Source organism: Hippopotamus amphibius, chromosome 9, assembly GCF_030028045.1.
Source record: "Hippopotamus amphibius kiboko isolate mHipAmp2 chromosome 9, mHipAmp2.hap2, whole genome shotgun sequence".
Taxonomy (NCBI): domain Eukaryota; kingdom Metazoa; phylum Chordata; class Mammalia; order Artiodactyla; family Hippopotamidae; genus Hippopotamus; species Hippopotamus amphibius.
The window spans coordinates 122,079,977-122,098,627 of record NC_080194.1 but is presented as its reverse complement, the minus strand read 5'-3'; the positions used below and the strand labels follow the sequence as shown (position 1 = coordinate 122,098,627).

The window sequence follows — 18,651 nt, the reverse complement described above, 5'->3', positions numbered from 1 at the left end:
TTGGTTCACTGGGTTGTGCAAATGTCAACACATTTCATTATACACATCAAAGAAATCCATGTGCTAAGATCACCACCGATCTCCTCAGGAAAGTCCAAGTGCTATGTGAGTGGATGTGCAGCTCGCGGTGGCCTCAAGATAGGTGGTGTCGCTTTGTGGTTGTAACGTGCCCTGTCCGCAGTGCGAGTCCCTGCTCAGGTTCCCTCCCGAGGGTGCTCACACCCCTCCGCTCGCTACACTGGGTGTTTGTCTTTATTTTTGACTGTGGCCTGGACATTGTCTGCATCAGACCGTGAGTGCCCTGTTTTCACCCCGTCTGTATACAGTTCCCTTTCATTCCTCTTCCTCCCCCCTTCCTTCTAGACTTTAATCACTTGTATATATTGGCTCCTGGCTCAACTGATTCTCCTTTTCCCCAGAATTTTTCCTGTTTTCATTTGGGGCAGTTGCTCTGCTGTTGCTGAAAGTCGACCATCTTCCTTCTGCAGACTCCGCTCTGCTGTTGCTTCATCCATACTTGCACCCCTAGTGGGTCTGAACTGGCTCTCCTCCCTCCATCTCTTGTGTCTCTTTACTCTGCTACTCTATCCTCTACCTTCCTGAGCATGCGAAGTATTTACTACTGTGAAGTCCTCGCCTCCTGTGTCATATCCGAATGTTTCTATTGGTCGATTCTTCTCTTTGTTGTGGTTCGTATTTTCCTGCTTCTTTGCAGGCCTGATCATTATTGGATTCCAAACACTGTAAATGTTTTAGATTGTGGAGTGATGGAGTCTTTGTATGTATGCGTGTGTCTGTGTGTGTGTTCTTTTAAATATTGTTGAGGTTTCTTCTGGGATGAGGGTAACTTACTTGGAAACAATTTGATCCTTTTGTGACTGTATTTGGGAAATTTGTTTTTTTTTTTTTTTTTCAATTAACTTATTTATTGGCCACATTGGGTCTTCGTTGCTGCATACAGGCTTTCTCTAGTTGCGGCTAGCGGGGGCTACTCTTCTTTGCGGTGCGTGAGCTTCTCATTGCCTTGGCTTCTCTTGTTGTGGAACATGGGCTCTAGGTGCATAGGCTTCAGTAGTTGCAGCACGTGGGCTCAGTAGTTGTGCCTCACAGGCTCTAAAGCACAGGCTCAATAGTTGTGGTGCACGGGCTTAGTTGCTCCATGGCATGTGGGATCTTCCTGGAGCAGGGGATCAAACCCTTGTCCCCTGCATTGGCAGGTGGATTCTTAACCACTGAGCCACCTAGGAAGCCCTGTATTTGGGAAATTTATAATTATTTTTCCTTCAAATATTTTTTCTGCCTTATTCTCGCTTTCTGGGCCTCCAATTAAGTGTTAGGCCTTTTCATATTAAGTGGATACATGTTTGTAATTACTGTTCATTGTTATTGATCTATTTTTCCTATCATTTGAATTAAATAACGTAACTATTTTCAGATATACTGACTTTGGCTATCTTCAATCTGCTGTTAACCTCTCCAACAAATTTTTCATTTTAGATTTTGTATTTTTCAGTTCTAGAATTTACAGTTTTTTGTTTTTATTTTTTTGCTAAAATTTCCTATTTGTTCATTCATTTAAAATGAATGAATTATATGCTTGAGCGTAGTTGTAATTGCTGCTCTAAAGTCTTTGCCGCTAATTCAAACATCTGCATCATATTGAGATGGTCTCCATTATTTGTCTTTTCTCTTGAGTATAGATCAGGTTTTCCTGTTTCTTTTTTTTTAATGATTTTTATTTATTTACTTTTTTTATATTTTTGTCTGCGTTGGGTCTTTGTTGCTGCGCACAGGCTTTCTCTAGTTGTGGCGAGTGGGGGCTACTCTTCATTGCAGTGCATGGGCTTCTTAGTGCGGTGGCTTCTCTTGTTGTGGAGCACAGGCTATAGGCATGTGGGCTTCAGCAGTTGTAGCTCTCAGGCCCTAGAGCGCAGGCTCAGTAGTTGTGGCACATGGGCTTGGTTGCTCCACAGTATGTGGGATCTTCCCAGACCAAGGATCAAACCCACATCCCCTGCACTGGCAGGCGGATTCTTAACCACTGTGCCACCAGGGAAGTCCCTCCTGTTTCTTTTTACGTCTAGCAATTTTTTGCATCCTGGGCATGGTGGCTAACACATCGTAGAGGCCCTGGATTCTGCTATGTCCTCTTTCTGCCCTTCTTTCCTTAGGCAGCCATCTTCGTTGAGCCCAGAGTGTAAGCCCCCCATAGTGGGTGGCAGGACTTTCTGCCCAGTACAGCTTTGCTCGGGCTCCTTGGCGTCTGGCCCGTCCCCACCGCATGCAGAGTCAGGGTCAAGCAGAGGTCCGGGCAGAGCCCACTCGGAATCTGGGCTCCCATTCCATGACCTCTTCACTGTTTCCTCATGTGCCAGCTGCTGTGGTGGACGAAGTTCTGATCCTGGTTCTTTTGGCCAGTAAGAGTGTGGTTTCTATGTGCCTTTTACTTCCCCCAGCGGCCCTGACTGGGCCTCCCTGAGGCAGAAGTTACTACAAGCAGAAAACTCACCCCAAGTGTCAGCTCCCCCAGCCCACCTGCCCACGGCCGTTCTCCACAGCCTTTACGTTTTGCCCAGTTTGTCCTTCTGGTGTGGAGGAGGGGCTGGTCTAATATGAGTTACCCGCCCTCACCGGAAGCCTCTGTCTTCGCTCTTTTTGGTCTTAGTCCTCTCGTAACCAGCAGCAGAACCCCACCCGGTTGCATTTTCCCTTCATGTTCCAAAGGGCAGCACACAGACTGTGCTACAGCCCACGTGCTCTGCCCACGGCCTGTCTCGCGCAGGTACTTCCTGGTGAGACCACAGTGACCCCGAGGCACCCCCGCCTTCCTCTCCCAAGTGCTTGCAAACCCAGGACTGACAAGTCATTTCAGAAGCATTGCCAGTGGGCCATGCTGGCCTCACGGGGCACAGCTCCCAGATTCCCAGGAAAGCCAAGCGTCCATGACCCCTGGCCTGGGGGTCAGCACCATGAACTCTGACTTCCCAGCCCACTCCCTCAAGTCCTCTCGGCCCTGCCACGTCCACTAACTGACCCCTTTTGTTGTTAGGAAATAGCTCTGAAGTGAATCCCAACAGGTTCCCTCTTTTTTGGAGAATGAAACAAAAGTGGACTGTAGAGATGCTCAGACCACCGAATCCTCAAAATTAACAGAAAACTCAGATTTTTAAGTATTTCACCAAATTCTTTGTTGTCTCAAGCCCTGTTTGAAGCCCGTGGGCTTTAGTAACTACATTTTTTAAAATCTATAAGTAAATTGAGAAAGGATAGGTCTGCATGAGTTTCCTCCTAGGATGGGGGTGAGAGCGGGCACAGAAACCCCCGCCGCTGCTCCAGGGTCGCCCCGTTTCACCCCAGGACATCCTTCCTGCTTCGTGCTCACAGCACCACAGTCCTGACAGACCCCTAACCCTCCTTCTGGAGATGCTGCTTCCTTGTGCACTGCTGCGCCCAGCTGTACCCCCGCTCCACGTGTTCTTTCTGGCCTCCCCGCCATCTCCCACCCCCTCCCTTCAGCATAGCCCCCCCCCCCCCCCCGCACCAAACTCCACGGCTACCCAAACACCTCCACCCTCGCTGGGCCAGGCTTCTCACCACAGCACCCACTGGCCTGGCCTGGTCCTCCTTGTACCTGTGTCCTGTGTGCCCCACAGGGCACCTGGCTCACAGCCGTACTCCGCAGACACCAAGGGGTATCCCCAGTGCCTGGGTGTCTCCTCCCATCACTGGAGGCCTCCCGGGTATTGCATGTTGCATTCCCCATCCCTCCAAACACCACTTATCTTTATGATTTTTATTGTTTATATCAATTATATCTGTCTGTAATAAGATCATTCTAAAATTGTATCATCTGTAAGAGATGCTCAGATGGGATCATTATTTCCTCATAAAGTCAAAAAGCTCCTGGAAATCTTGTTCACATTCTGAATTGATACTCAGTGTACCTGTAGAAGCCACGTGAGGCCCTGTTCCAGCCCCTCGTGCTTGTGTGTGACCCTCCCTGTGGGTGAGCAGGTGGAGCAGGTTTAAGCAGGTGGGGGGGCGGGGAGTGCAGGCAGGTAGAGCAGGTGTAAGCACGCCCGTCCTGCCTCAGACCCAGCCCCGAGCTGCTGTGCAGCCCCCAGGCCCTGCATTCCCACTGGTAGGACCAGAGGAAGTCCTACAGGAAAACCACTGACAATCCCATAGTTCACCAGCCCCGGGCCAAGGAACACACACACCACACACACACACACACACACACACACACACACAGACACACACACACACACACACACGACTTCCTACCTCAGGCCACATTAACTGGGGTAAATTGGGTGCCTGGTCAAGATACACAAGACAAACTGTTTTTCTGTTGCTGCCAGCCCTCCGGCCTGACAAGCACACACCCCAGAGTGAGCGAAACAGACGGGAGACGTGAATCCATCCTTCCCTCAGGGTCTCCCCGTGTAAATCTGGGGGGCTGGGCGCGGGCTCTCCAGGCAGCGTGATCCCCAGACACACAGGGTCCCGGTAATGGGCTACCCACAGGACCCCCCGGGGGAGCTCACAGCACCGACCTCCAGGGCCTGAGCCACGCTGCCCACAGATGCCGCCAAAGCTTGGGAAGTCCGGGAGGCCACCTGAGCCCCTTTACCAAAGGCGTCCCTCCCCTGCCCACTCTGCCTCCACGGTGGGCCCCTTGTTCCCATGGTGCGCTGACCAGTTACGGCTGTTCTGTGTGCCCCAGGCCTACAAGTACCTGGAGGAGATGAGGAGGAGACTGCCCTCTGCCAACATGTCCTACTACGTGAGCCAGCGCACCGTGGACGCTGTGCACCAGGGCCTGGGCATCCCGCCGACACGCATCGTGCCTGAGCGGACGCACCGCGACAGCATGGAGGACCGCAAGGAGATGGATGAAGAGGTGATGGAGGAAGTGGAGGATGGCCCCTGAGGGCCTGCTGCTGCCCAAGCTCTTCTGGGATCTGCCGGCCATCGCCAGTGGCAGGCGCTGGCGTGCTGGTTTAAAGTTTCGTGCCTGAGTCCACTGGCCAAGCTGCGGGAAGACACGCTGGTCTCCTTGGGGCGTGTGGGGCCGTGTCTCTAAGCCACCCCCCTTCCAGGTCCCTGGCCCCTGCAGGGTTTTGTTTCAGCCCCTTTGCAGTCAAGGGAATTGGTTCATCTCTCCCGTGACGTTCCCCCAGGTACGGGCGCAAAGCCTAAGAAACGGAGGATGTCACCATATTCCTGCCCCCCCAGCCACCCACACGGGTTGCCCAGCAGTGCATCTGACTGGTTCCCACAGGACACAAGATGACGGCAGTCAGCGCCAGGCTGCAGCTGGAGGCTCTGTCCATCTAAGCCATGCCCTTTGTCACCAGCTCCCACTGCGAGGGGCCATCAGGGGCAGCACCATGATGAGGGTGGGGGGAGCCTACACTCTCCCACCCCAGGCTCCACCCACGGGCTGCCGAAATTCTCCAAATAAAGTCTATTTTCTCAGAGGCCCATGTCCCCTTTCTGCCCCCATTTTCGTGTCTCCCTTTTAGGGGGCCTCTCTGGGCACCAAGCTCCCTGCAGGAGTGAGAACCACAAAGAGCTCCTGCACCTCTTTTATTCTTCCTGTTCTGTTGTTCTCAAAGTCCCCATCCTTTAGGTGAGAAAGGACTGGGGGCACGTTGCTAAGAAGCCCCGGGCCCGGCGGCCCTAGCCTTGGGTCCGCCCACAGGCTGCACGGAGACACTGGACTGAGCCGCAGTCCCTGCTCCTTGCCCAGTGGCCATCCTGGAGACCGAGTCCCAGAGGCCACATCCTAGTCCCAGTCCGTGGGGGGCAGAGCCAAGGCCCAGGCACAGGGTCTGAACTGAGCCGCAGGCACGCCGAGCTGTAACAGCTGCACCACCACCCCACGTGCTGGCCCGCAGCCTGCACTCTTCCAGCGGGATGCGCCTCCCAGGTTGGGGGCTAAGGAGAGGCAAGCGGGAGGAGCTTGTCTCGGAGCTTCTCCAGAAGCAGCAGCGCCTTCACCGCCAGCAGCCTACAGTCCTCGTCCGGGTCCTTCTCAGTCACGTCTGCAAAGACGGAAATGCAATTGCGGAAGCATCTCAGCTGCTCCCATCGGAGGCCTCCTGAATGAGCCCTGGGGCGCCAGAACCACCTCAGACACCGGCAAAGGTTCCTTAGCACCTGGGGCTGGGAGCCCAGCCGGGGAGGCGCCTGCACCCACAGCCATCCAGACACACGGAATGCAGATGTGCTCAGATGCACGTGGGGGGCTGGGCTGCAGAAGCGTGGGAGGCCTGTGGGCAGCCTTGCCGGGTGGGCTTGGTGGAAAGGGAGAGAAAGGTCACCATTGGAACCACCAGGCCTGCCGGTGTGGATGCAGATGAGCCGTGAGCCCTGAGGGTGGACACGGGTGTGTGGCTCTGAGGGTGGTGGCTCAACTGCCCATAGGTGGGGCTCATACTGGCCACAGAGATGTTTTATAAAGAACACGTGTGGGTGGAGGGGCGGCTGCCAGAGAAAACGTGGCAAAACGCCAATCAGCACCATGTACGCCCGTAACCTTGCTGAGAGTGGAGCTTTCCCGCGTGAGCAGGTGCCGCCCCAGGTCTGGACGCCATCCCTACAGCACTCCCCGAAGTCGAAGTGACCTGACGGCGGCCATGTCCCCACACCCACACTGCGGATGCAGCACACAGGCGGGAGCCACACAACCCTCCCGCTGGGCCGGGGGCTGGGTCGCGCTGCCCACGCGCTCATAACCCCTGGCCCCTCCAGGCTGCACCAGCCTCCTGCCCCCTCACCACCTCGGCCCGGCCCCGCGCTCACCTGCCAGCCAGGAGCGGGCCTCCAGCAGCTCATCTGGCAGGTCCGCCAGCAGCCGCTCGGCCGGAACACTGAGGAGGACGGCAGAGACGGCGGACAGCAAGCCCCGGCGCACGTAGCTGCCGAGGAGGCGGGAGGCTAAGCCATGAGGAGCCACAGCCTGGTGCTCTCTGCCCAGGCCAGGGGAGCCCTGCCAGCCCTTCCTGCTGGGGGAGCGCCCGGCCAGGCTGCCTCTCAGCTTCCCCGGGAGCCGCCACCCACCTCCCGCTCCCACATCCAGCAGGATTCAGGATCCCCACCTCGCCCAGCTGCCCTCAGCCCTGCAGCCACTCACGTGTCACCATGGAAACGAAGGGCCCACACGAACTCCAGTAGGGCCTTGCCCATGGGCATAGCCACCTGAAACAGCAGAAGACAGTGGGCAAAGGTCCTGGCACCCAGCTGTCCCTGCCTCAGACCCTACTCTCAGGTCCAAACACTCCTGTTCCGAGACGAGGCCCACAGGGGACAGAAGGCTGGCACAGACTCCACGTGAGGCAGGCAGTCAAATGCCAGGGATGGGGTCCCAGCTCACCGTCGTGTTCACAGCCAGGTACATAAGGGCCCCTAAGGTGTGGGCAAGTCTCCCAAGAACCAACTGGTCATCTCCCAAAAGGTCGAAGGTCACCAGAGGCCTACAACACAGAACCCGGTGAGTGGTGCAGGCCGGGCACTCAGGGCCAGCTCTCCAACCTCCTGGGCCACCGAGGGCACCCCAAGCCCCCGGACACCCCTCCTCACTGCTCGTCCCCACATGGCGCCCAGAGCCACAAGGAAAAGGCATTGGACAGATGCCCTGTCACTTTGCAAGGCCGCCTGGTCAAGCCCGGGCCTGGGTCAGGAAGCAGGGCCACTGCCTGCAGGGCCTCAGCAGCAAAGGGCTCCAGGCCCTTTCCTCTGTCCCCAGAGCCTCGCACCCTGTGTGGCAACAGTCGGGGGACGTCTGTACCCCGCTCAGGCTGATGCGGGACGAGGTGGTGTGTAGGGACGGCAGAGCACACCTGGTCAAGGCACCAGAGCAAGGCTCTGACCCCAGCCCCCGCCGTGAACTTAGCATCTGTAATGGAGACCCTGATGCCTAACGTCCTCACGTCCCCTGATTTAAGCTACAAACAATCACAGCCGAGGTCCTGACCCCTCTGAGCCCAAACCCCACCTTAGCCCCCGACCTGGGGACCCTCCCACCCACGGGTGCCAGGGCTCCTGTTCCCCGAACCACAGGGCTCCAGAAAACTCACTCACCTGTCGAAATGTTGAAGGAGGGGGAAGAAGAAGTAGCCAGCCACCGAGTTGAATTCGTTGGTGCTGGCGGCTGGTGCCTGCCCCACAGAGCCCTGCAAAACTCATGTGCTCACAAGGCGCCAGGTCGGCCACAGGGCACAGCACTGCCTGGGGACCTCAAGCCGGGGACACTCGGGAAGGGTAGTCCTGAGCACCAGAGGGGCGGGCACCTCCCTCACCCCTCCCTCCACCATGACAACCAAGAATGTCTCCAGACATGGCCCAACATCCCAGGGGAGCAGCTTTCAGCCCTGGCCTGGAGGGACCCCAACGACCCAGCACACGCCAGGACAGCCGTTGCTGTTGAAGAACCCTTGAGGCTGTTTTCACACCCACATCTGCATTCACGTTTTAAAGCCACTTCAACCTAATTCCCTACAGCATCACTCAGAACCCTCACTTCACAGGCCGAGGTCTGCCAACAAGGCCGCCCCAGGGCCTGGCTGACCTTGGAGAACCTCCGGGTCTGGCGTCTGATGCGCTCCTCCACCACTGCCCGCCAGGCCGGGGCCATGACGCCGCAGGGCTGGGAGCCAGGCTCCGGGGAGGCCCGCTGGGGAGCCTTCCCGAGGCGCTTAGGCCGAGACAGCTCCTGGGCAGCCAGAGTCAGGACCTGGAGGAGAGGAGAGACCCCGGGAAGCCGCCATCCCGCTGGGGAGGGACGACAGTTTCCAAATTTCAAGATGAACTGGGTGCCCTCGAAAGCCAAGTCAGTTTGAGTCTCCCGGGCTCCCTTTGCTTTGTGCGGGGACAAGAGGGAGGTGGGCATGCTCCCTGCTGATGAGCCTGTGCCTTCAGTCACTTCTCCCAAAGCCCATCCAGTCCCGCCACCCCCACCTCTCGGGAAAAAGGAAGGAAGTCCCGGCCCGGCCACACGTGGACAGAGCTGGACCCAGAGGCCACACGCCACATGTACAACCTCGTTTCTAGGAAGCACCCAGGACGTGCAGATGCAGAGACAGCCTGACTGACTGAGGGGCTGGGGGGCAGGGAGGGAGTGTCATGGGTTCTTTAGAAGGTGACACGGGACGTCCTGAAAGCAGGTGGACATGACAGTCACACAACATCAGGAAAGTACCAGACGCCCCTGAACTGTAAACATAGAAATACTGAACTTCTCTTCAGCGGCGTCTTACTCTGTTGTGTCACTGTGACAAACGCATGTGGCATGGTGTTCACCACAGTAACCGCTGTTCAGTACACAGCTCTGCGGCACCAGGTAAACTCACGGAGCCACCATCACCACTAGCACCTCCAGAACCTTTTCATCCTCCCAAACTGAACCTCTGTCTCATTAAACTCTGACTCCACACCCCTCCCCCAGCCCCTGGCGCCCACCATTTACTTTCTGTCTCTATGAATCTGACGGCTGCAGGGACCTCATGCAAGTAGAATTGCACCTGTTTGTCCTTTTGCGTCTGGCTTATTTCACTGAGCATAATATCTGAATTTCCTTCCTTTTTAAGGCCAAGTAATATTCCACTGTGTGAACACACTACATTTTACTTATCTTAAAACTATGAATTTTATGGTGTGTGCATCACATCTCAATAAAGCTGTTATTTAAAACAAAGAATGCAGCCCCTGAAGCCTGTGCTCTGTTGAGAAAACATCAGACGCTGGTCCCAGCCTCTCAGGTCTGGCAGCAAGGGACTCGGGGAGACCTGTGGTCTCGTCCATGTAAATTCTGGCAAATGGCTGCTCCCCGTCCAGGGGCTTTGCACTAGGCATTTCCAGTCCAACCCTGATGAGTGGGACAGAGGCCCAGGCACTTACGTCCAAGATGTCCATGCGCTGCCGGAGGCTGTAGTTGAGGGCATAGAACTGTGTGGTCAGGTACTCCGCCACCTAGGCCGGGGGGACGAGAGGCCTCTGAGGGCCATGACCCCGGAGGCAGGGCCCCAGCACTGCCCCTGCTGGGGACACGACCCGGCTCCATTCAGCTGCGGGGACTCACCCTCGCTGGGTCTGTGACTGTGACAGCTACCAGGGCCCTCTGGCGCAGCCCCTCGAACCCCGTCACAGCTGTCTTCTCCTCCAGGTGCAGCAGCACCTTGGCCAGCTCCACGCTCACCTGCACATAGGGTCAGGGTGCACACAGAAGGGGCTCACCTCAGGGAGCCCGGGCCATGCCCTCCGCCCTCCACCCCAGCAGAGGCCTCTCCGCCAAGGCCCACACAAGCCAGACAGGACTCCCTGAGGACACGCACCCCTGCCAAGCTGTCGCCCCTCCCTCGACCCTGACAGCCAGGCCCTCACGTGCTCACCTCCCGAGTGGCAGCAGGGCTCCTGAAGACCAGCCCCTCAAGGGCCCGCAGGGCTGCCTCCCAGCGCTCCCAGTCCTCGGACGTGGTCAGAGCTGCACAGAACCCATGGACGCCTGAGTGAGGTGGAGCTCGGGGGGCGGGGGGGAAGCCCGGGATGGAGGAAGGGGGTGGGGTGGCGGGCAATGGGGCACACCTTCCACGCAGTCCCGCACATAGGCCGGCGCCTTGCTGCTCCTCCACTCCCCGTCCCCCGACATGTCGTAGGGGACAAACTCGTCATCGCTGAGGAAGAAGCACAGACACGCAGACCCGCCGGTCACCTGCGACTCACCCCCAGTCCCTGAAGCTTCGGGAAGGGCTGCCGGGCTGAGAGCCCTGCAGGCTGATTTCCATGTGGGAGGAAGACTCACGCAACCGAGGGAGCTGGCACAGAAGGGCCCACCCCGAGGCAGGTCCCCCAGGGCCCTCGTGCTCTCCCTCGAGGGGCTGCCCCTACCTGTCTAGCTCGGAGTCGATGCCCTCAGGCCCAGCCTGGGGGCCACTGCCATCCACGGTCTCTCTGTCAGGAGTCTCTCCACTGACTACAGCAACAGATGGGCTTTGGGGACAGAGAAGGAGCCCTCAGGGCTGCTCCACGAGTCTCTCGTCCCAGAACCCAGGCTTCCCGAGGGCGGGGACCGTGGACATGGAGACCCTCACCCTGCCTCCGAGGGGCCATCAGCTGTGGGCCGGGGCGTGGCCAAGGCCAGCATCTCGCGGGTCAGTTCGTCCTCTTCGTACTGCAACGCAGACAAGCTGAGTTGGCTGGGAGAGGTGCGGCACAGCTGGGCCCCTCCGAGGACCTCCCATCACAGCCTGCAGTCTGCACTGCCAGCCTCTGGTAGGCGGTGGCCTTTCAAGAGCAACTGTCCAGGCTTCCCCCTCTGTGGAGGGTGGCACTGGGGGAGCTGGAGGCTGGAGGGCCCGGGAATCCCCCAGACATAGAGCAGATGTGGCACCATGTCCAAGGGCATCCCAGAGGACTCAGCAGATGGAGAGGTATCCGGAGAGTCCTGTCAAGAGAATCCACCTGGGGGCACGGGATCAGGTGCCAGCTGAGAGGTTGCGCCTCCACTCCCCTCCCAGCCGCGGCCTCAGCAGGGCCTCCAGGGCCAACTGGACACCCAGCACAGATGCTCCGTGGGCCTGGACCCAGACAGGCAGGGTGACATCACGGCAGGAGTGACGCATCTTAGGGAGAGCATCGCGGGCACAGCCCTCGCTCACCTGGAACTTGAGGGGAGGCCCCTCGGGGTGGATCCGGGCGCTGGCCACCTCGGCCACGATCATGCCCAAGCGGCGCACGGCGGGTAGGCTGCTGTCCAGGCGGCTCTTCACTCCCTCCATCAGGCTGGCCAGCAACTCTGGAAGCACCGAGGCACACAGGCTGAGCTAAGGGTGGGGGGTGTAGAGCACCCGGGGTGGGGGCAGGGACGGGGCGCCCACTGCATGCTCACCGTCCCGGCTGCCCCGGAGCTCCGCCTCCCCCAGGTGCACCAGGCAGACGAGGACAGCTTTGCTGATGTAGCACTGCTGCACCAGGGGCGCGTGGCGGATGGCGCTGCTGCTGCCCCACACCTCCAGGAGCTCCTTCAGCACCTGGTGGGCAGCAGGCTCGGCCTGTCAGACAGCCCCCTCCCCACCGCAGCCCGGGACCTATGGGCCTCGGTGCCTGTGTCCCCACAGCCCCAGGGAGGCTCCGGCCAGCACCTTCCACCCCAGGCAAGAACACTCTCCCCACGGGGACTGAGGGTCCCTTACCTGCGTGGGCAGCACTTACCTGCACGAGGAGCGGGCGCCGCTGGCTGTCCATGGCCAGGTAGCCCAGCAGGCTCTGCAGCATGGGCGTCTGCGACAGAGCCGGGCGTCCTGTCACCATCTGCCAGACAGACTCCGCCCGCCCAGCCCGGGGAGCCCAGGAGCAGGACGGGTCTGGGCTGAAGGACAGCGACACGTCCAGGGCAGCCGAGCACTGCTCCAGCCTCGTCTGCCGCAGCCACCACCCCCAGCCGGCACCCTCACCGTGCAGCTATACTGCAGGAACAGCAGCTTCCGGGTCATCACAAACTGGGCCTTCTTACTCTTTGTCACCAGGTTGCCCAATAGCCGTGAGAGGACGTCGGGCCTGTGAGGCACGGCAGGGTCAGGGAAAAGCACGACTGCTGGACCCTGGGCTCCATGCTAACCACCGGGGAGCCAAGCAGGTGCTTCAGCTCTGAGTCAGTCCTGACTCTCTCTCCTCCCAGGAAATATGGAAAGCAGGGAGCCCGGCCCTGGACACAAGAGGACATCCCCTGTCTGCCCTGACCAGTCCAGGTGAAAAGCTCCGTCTAGACCAGGGCAGCCAGCTTTCTCTGTGAAGGGCCAGGCTTACGGGCCACTGGGCTCTGCAGAGACGCTGCAGCCAGGAGCAGCCACGGCAGGTAGGTACACGGCTGAGCGTGGCTATTTGACAATAAAATTTTGCTTATGAGAACACCGAGTGAGCCACATTTGACTCAAAGGCCATAGTCTTCAGACCCTGATCTAGACTAAGAGACTCTTGCTTCCTTCAGCGAGCGAGAGCCCAACACACCCTCCTGCCAACACGGAAGCAGGTGAGGCTGTGTTCCCCTCTTCATCCCTCAAAACTCTACCCGGTCAAAGATGTGAATGTTAAAAGAAAAAGAAAAAAACAAGAAAACTGATAAAGTCAAGGAGAAAGATCCAGGCAACCTGACCAACCACCAGCCTTGGGGCAGAGAACACGACAGCCCCGGTGACGGAGAAGGCTGAGCCCCACCCAGCGACCCATGGTGTGCAGGGCTCACGTGGCGATTAGGTTAGGACATCTCAGAGAAGCCAGACCAGCGGCATGGTCGGGAAAGACCCGGGCCTGTGTTAAGGTGGGGCCCCCACCCACGAGAAGCCTTCGCACAGGCAGTTCGTGACACCTTCAAGACACACACTCTCAGCCAGAATCAATGAAATGTGAAGTCAAACATGGAGGAAACGTCTTCGGCAGAGAAACAGGGCCCTCATGCAGGGAGATCGTCTGAAGGCATGTGGATGACAACTAAGCGATCCAGCACTGCCCTTCCGGGAACTTGGCCCGCAGACCCCCTTGCACATGGAACAGAGACAGACATGCACACAGGAATCACCACTGCCCCGCTGGAGAACGGAAAGACTGTAGAGATGGCCTCCAGGTCAATGTGGACCGTAGCTTCCATGAGAGCTGCTGGGCACAGCCATGGAGCGGGAGGAAGCTGCATTCCCCACATACCCTTTGGCACAATTTGCGTTATTTGAGAACAGGAACCCTCAGGCTGCAGAGAAGCCGCACCCTCCATCTCGGTCCAACCAGGTGCAAATTGGGGGGCCCGGCCTGGCCGTCAGGAGTGGGAAGGATGGGCGTTCACACAGCCAAACCCTTATGAAAGGACCAGACACCAGGCAGAGGGGCCACCGCCCATCCCACACAGACGGGCAGGCGAGGTGTTGTCTGGACCCCCATCACCCAGCCTCCTGAGAGAGAAGTGTTTGCAGCAGGAAGGATGCTTTGCTTCTTACCCAGGGGTGGCCTCCACAAGCCCCTTCAGCACGGCCTCCAAGGCCCGGTCAGGCACATGCTCCACCAGACGCCAGCAGACCCGCTGCCAGAGGCAGTTGCCTTGGGTGAGCGCTGTCAGCCGGGGCACCAGCACCCCCAGGACCTCCTCTAAGGGGAAGCACACAGGGGTCCTGAGCCCGGGGGCCCTGGGGCGTCCAGTGTCTGCACAGTGTCCACAGGCCCACCCATCACACAGCCAAGTGCCCGCCCAGGGGCCCAGCAGGGACAGGCCCAGGTGAGGGGATTGCAGCAACTCCCCAACAAGGGATCCGCACAGCTCACCCCTCCCAGGACGTGCCACAGCTTCTCGCATGATGCGAACACTCACTCTGTCTCCCGTGGACGCAGGCTTTCCCCAGGACCTGAGACAGGAAGGAGACGGAGCAGTCCAGGCCACCTGGGACAGGAAGGAGAAGGCAGTAAGGCCATCAACACGCACCTGGCCGAGTGGGGACAAACCTGTTCCTGGGCAGGCGGACCCCACACTGTAAAATCACCAACTCATTCAGTCTAATTCCAACCCCAGCAGCATCGTTTCCAACCCGTTTAAAAAGGGTTGTGTTCACAGTGATCCTACAAAGTAGGCACCACTGTGGGGGCGCCAGGGAGGAGGCGGCAGAGAGGAGCCCAGTCGGAGGGGTCTGAGTGTCGCAGTGGGGAGACGAGGATGGAGGAACAAGGAGTGGGGGGCAGCCGTAGCTGCCCCAGCAGAACCGGGGTGACGGGACCAACCAGGAGACAGACGCCCCATGCGCGATGGAAACCCAGTATCCGCGATCTAAAGATGGGAGTTTGGGATCCTGCCAAGATGGAATTCAAAGCAGCCACTCACAGGGCGAAGGAGATGAGTTCCAGACACGTTCAGGACCCCCAGGCGGGTGGCCTCTCCCAGCCAGAGCAGGGGCTCGGGCTGGAGAAACGCAGGCGCGAGCCTCCCCCCGCGTGGTTCCCTCACCCAAGACAGTAACGCTAGGGGGAAACAGCAGGGGGGCAGCAAGGGCGCCCCACACAGCAGACCTCGTGCCGCGGCCCCCTGCCAAATGCTGCCTGGCCATCTCCCAGGGCGGCCACTCACCGCTGCGTGCAGTGAACTGTGGGCAGACAGGCGACCCCTCTCGACCTGTGTCCACGAGGGCAGAATGGTCTGCGAGAAGCAGGCACGACACCAGTCCCAAGGACACAACAGTAGGTCTGTTTCTTTTGACACCGAGAGGCCGCCCGCCGACTAGCATCGGTCACTACTCTGAGCGCCGGGTCGGCTATGTGCACAAGCCCGGGCCCCACAGCTCACTTGGGGGTGGGGGTAGGGGAGTCAGACAACAGGGCGGGGCCGCTCTGAGCACCATAGAGGGAGGCAGGTTCCAGGGTGAGGAAGAGCAGCAGCTGCAACACTAAACAGGGTGACTGGGAAGGCAGACCTGAGAAGAGGCACTCAAGGCCAGAGCACCAGGCCAAGCAGGAACACGCCCGCTGGTCCAGAGCTGGGAGGAGGCGGGAGCAGAGCTGCTGGAAGGTTCTGAGCCTGGCTCGTGGTAACTGCATCACGCAATTGCTCAGTTCAGACAAGACAGGAGGGCACGTGGGAGGCTGTGGTAAGAGTCCAGCCATGATGAGGGGCTTGGGCCAGGGTGGAGGCAGTGCAGGGAAGGCTAGGCCTCCCTGGGGGGAAGGGCAGCGGCTCAGCCAGTCTGCCCACTGTCCACGACCTGATACCCACGCCCAATCCCACTTGGGCTGCTACTGTCCAGCCTTCTCCCGGCTCTTGGAACACACACAGGGAAGCCAGGTTCCTGATGCTCCAGAGACTGTGATTAACAGAAAGGTGGGCGGGAAGCCACCCACACTGTCCCCAGCGCCGCCCCCAGACACCAGAGCACCAAGGTCCCCCACCCATGATGACAAGGACCAGGCACCACGGCTGGCAGCCACCTTGGACGGACCCTCTTCACAGTAAGAGCTCTTAGGTGTCCAGACTGTAGACGTTCCCTTATTCTGAGTGCGGGCCAGGGCAATGAGTGGCCTCGAGGATGTCTGACCAAGGACTGCAGGGCTTACGGGTCAGCTCCACCTCCAAGGCAGCCAAGTTGTGGGTAAAACTTCACAGATGGGTGGCTGCCGCCCCAGGCAGGCGATAACGTCTGACCCGCCGATGGCACTGCCCAGGGATGGCAAAGTCCCCAGAGGCCTGAGAGGGAGGGAGGAAGGGGATGAAGACCCGAGGCAGCTGTTAGAAGAGGGGCCCTCACCTCGGAGAGAGTCCACAACCACCTGCAGCACCCGCAGGACCTCCTCGCCTAGCAGAGGGAAGTAGTTCTGAGGGAAGAACGCGGCCAGGTTCTCCTGCTGCAGACGGTTGCCCAGGCGATCAGGCAGGCCCACCACCTTGGTGAGAAGCGTCTCCTGGAGCAGGGGGAAGGCCGGCCCCCGCTGCTGCCGACACTGCCCCTCCATTACAGCAGCCATCCTGCCTGCACTCAGGAACCTGGCCAGCAGCTGCGCCATCTTCATCAGACGGAAGCTGGGGCTGAACCAAGCGGAGGTGTAAACAGCCTTGCTTCCTATGGGGGTGTGAGCACCTGCCAGGCTCCTCGCAGCTTCCCCGCCTGGGAATCACTGGACACACCACTCTCCCGCCTGTCCTGCTTCCCACTGACTTCCACAGCAGCCACTGAAAACCCAGCTTTGCAATGACACAGCATCCACGGAAGAACCATGGTGTGCTTGATGTTGAGGGAGTGAGTTCGCTGGGGTGCCTCACCCAGGGCTGGGGGGCCTCACCCAGGGCTGGGGGCCACAGAGTGAAGGAAGGGGCCCCAGGAGGATGGCCACGCCCACTGCCTACATGGACCACCTAAGCCCAGATGCAAACACTCCTGCTGCCCCCTCACCCACATGGCAGTACAGAAGGCTAGGGTCTTCCCATTGCAGGGATTAACACAACCCACTTTTAATTCAGTGCTCAGACATGCACAAGTTTTATTCTCTCACCTTTCAGGATGCTGAATTCCCACAGAATTTGGAGAACTCATTGGTTCAAAATCCTTCAGGTTTTATACAAGTGACCCCATAACCAGGCCCAGCCCCACTCACCTGGCAGCACCCTCAATGGATTCCATCAGCACCAGGAAGGCTTGGTCAGCAGGGCCCTCCAGGAAGAAGCTGGCCCACAGCTCCTCCAACTGGCCGTCAGGCAGCAGCTCCAGCCAGTCAGGGCTCAGCTTGCCAACCAAACATCTGAGAAAAGTGGAAAAGTGGATCCTGACAAACTCCTCCTGCTCCTCAGGGAGGGCTGGGTTCTCCGTTTCACCAAGATACCGCTTCAGGGACCCCAGCGTGGAGAAGATGCAGTCCCCATCCTCAGAAGATGAAAGCATGTGAACAGCGTCCTGGACGGTGAGCCGGGTGGCAGAGACCTCTGGATCCATCCTGGACTTCACAGGAAAGGCATGTGAGAAAGGAAGTCCAGGGAGCCGCCACGGTCCACGTGGGACTATCTCAGATAAGGAAGCACTTCTCACATACTCTGAAAAAGCCCACCCTCCTGCCCTGGTCCTTCTCACCCCCGCTGTCCTCGCTCAGCAGGGTCCTTTCCCTCCGGCCAGCATCTGTCACTTTCTCCACTGAGAGCCGTTTCATGGTCTGAGGCTTCCATAGTACCCTCTGCAGTAGAGCAACCAGCCCCAGGAACCTGTGTCTGGAGACACCTTCAGAGGTCACGCCTGGGGGTGCTACTCTGCCTCTAGTGGGTGGTAAAGGCCAGGGATGCTGGTAAACACCTCATATATCCCATATATGCAGGCCGGCCCCCACACAGAGTAGTATCCAAACCCCAGCGTCAAGAGTGCTGAGGTTGGGAGACCCATCACCACTTCTAACTCCCTGACGCGTCCACCTGGGCTTCACCTTGTCAAGCTCCCTTTCTTCCCAGAAACCAAAACCATCTGCAAGGAGCATTTACTTCGGGTCGGGCGTCCCTGCAGCACAAGCGACATTACGTAGGCACCTATCTGTTACCAGTGCACTCAGCCACTAGATCGGGATCCACTAGGGGCTCAAAAAGTGTCCCCACGAGCCTGGACCTCCCCGCCCAGCCCGGTCCACGCGGGCTCCCTCTCAGGGCGTGCAGACCGGCTAGCGATCGCCCGGCCCACGCCCTCTCCTCGGCGTGCGCCCGGAGCCCACCTAATGGCGCGGCGGGCAGGGGTCCTCGGGGACAGGACAGGGTGTCGGGACGGGAGGGGGTATCGGGACGGGCGGGACCTTCGGACGGGCCGGGGTCACGAGGAAGCGCACACCCGCCGGGTCCGCCGGGCTCCGAGGCGCTCTCTGGCCCAGCTCGCTCCGCCAAGGCCGATCCGTCGCCGATTCGCCACGGCCGCCGAGGCCCAGCTCAGCGCTTGTTTCGCGGCCCAGCGCACGCGGCCACAGAGCAAAAGTTCTCCCGGCCCGGGAAGAGCTGCCGCTGAATTTTTTGAGCCTGTGGCGCCAGTCCCCGCGGGTCTCTAGTGACGAATCTGTTGCGAACCTGCGAGCCGGAAGACGCGCTGTGCCAGCGGCCGCATCTGCGCCTAAGCTAGAGGAGGCGTGGCGCACATGGGGGCGTGGCCCGAGTGGGCGCTTCCC

The 18,651-nt window shown here is 59.2% G+C and overlaps 2 protein-coding genes across 17 annotated transcripts in view; one reads left to right on the top strand and one right to left on the bottom strand.

Annotated features, from left to right (window-relative positions):
* The window catches only part of IFT140 (intraflagellar transport 140), a 72,710-nt gene extending 67,774 nt beyond the window's left edge, over positions 1-4,936 (top strand). For all 9 annotated transcript variants that reach the window (XM_057747592.1, XM_057747589.1, XM_057747590.1 and 6 more), the window contains one exon: positions 4,730-4,936. In XM_057747592.1, the coding sequence (XP_057603575.1) occupies positions 4,730-4,936 (207 nt within the window). The remainder of the gene's footprint in view (positions 1-4,729) is intronic.
* On the bottom strand, positions 3,779-18,579 carry TELO2 (telomere maintenance 2). 8 transcript variants are annotated; one of them, XM_057747598.1, is made up of 21 exons: positions 18,211-18,579; positions 17,119-17,459; positions 16,275-16,552; positions 14,357-14,425; positions 13,989-14,136; positions 12,459-12,561; positions 12,217-12,285; positions 11,894-12,035; positions 11,664-11,800; positions 11,097-11,176; positions 10,894-10,995; positions 10,591-10,679; positions 10,398-10,489; positions 10,088-10,204; positions 9,907-9,978; positions 8,579-8,743; positions 8,092-8,183; positions 7,385-7,484; positions 7,145-7,209; positions 6,814-6,929; positions 3,779-6,053 (listed from the first exon to the last, which is right to left on the bottom strand). In XM_057747598.1, exons 2-21 carry the CDS (start codon positions 17,451-17,453, stop codon positions 5,947-5,949), a joined length of 2,478 nt encoding a protein of 825 aa, XP_057603581.1. In that variant the 5' UTR covers positions 17,454-17,459; positions 18,211-18,579; the 3' UTR covers positions 3,779-5,946. The 8 variants fall into 8 exon arrangements, with proteins under 8 accessions (XP_057603581.1, XP_057603580.1, XP_057603585.1 ...); XM_057747597.1 differs by having other exon boundaries at positions 17,119-17,454; XM_057747602.1 differs by having other exon boundaries at positions 6,814-6,881; positions 17,119-17,454.
* Between the last annotated feature and the right edge of the window lie 72 nt (positions 18,580-18,651).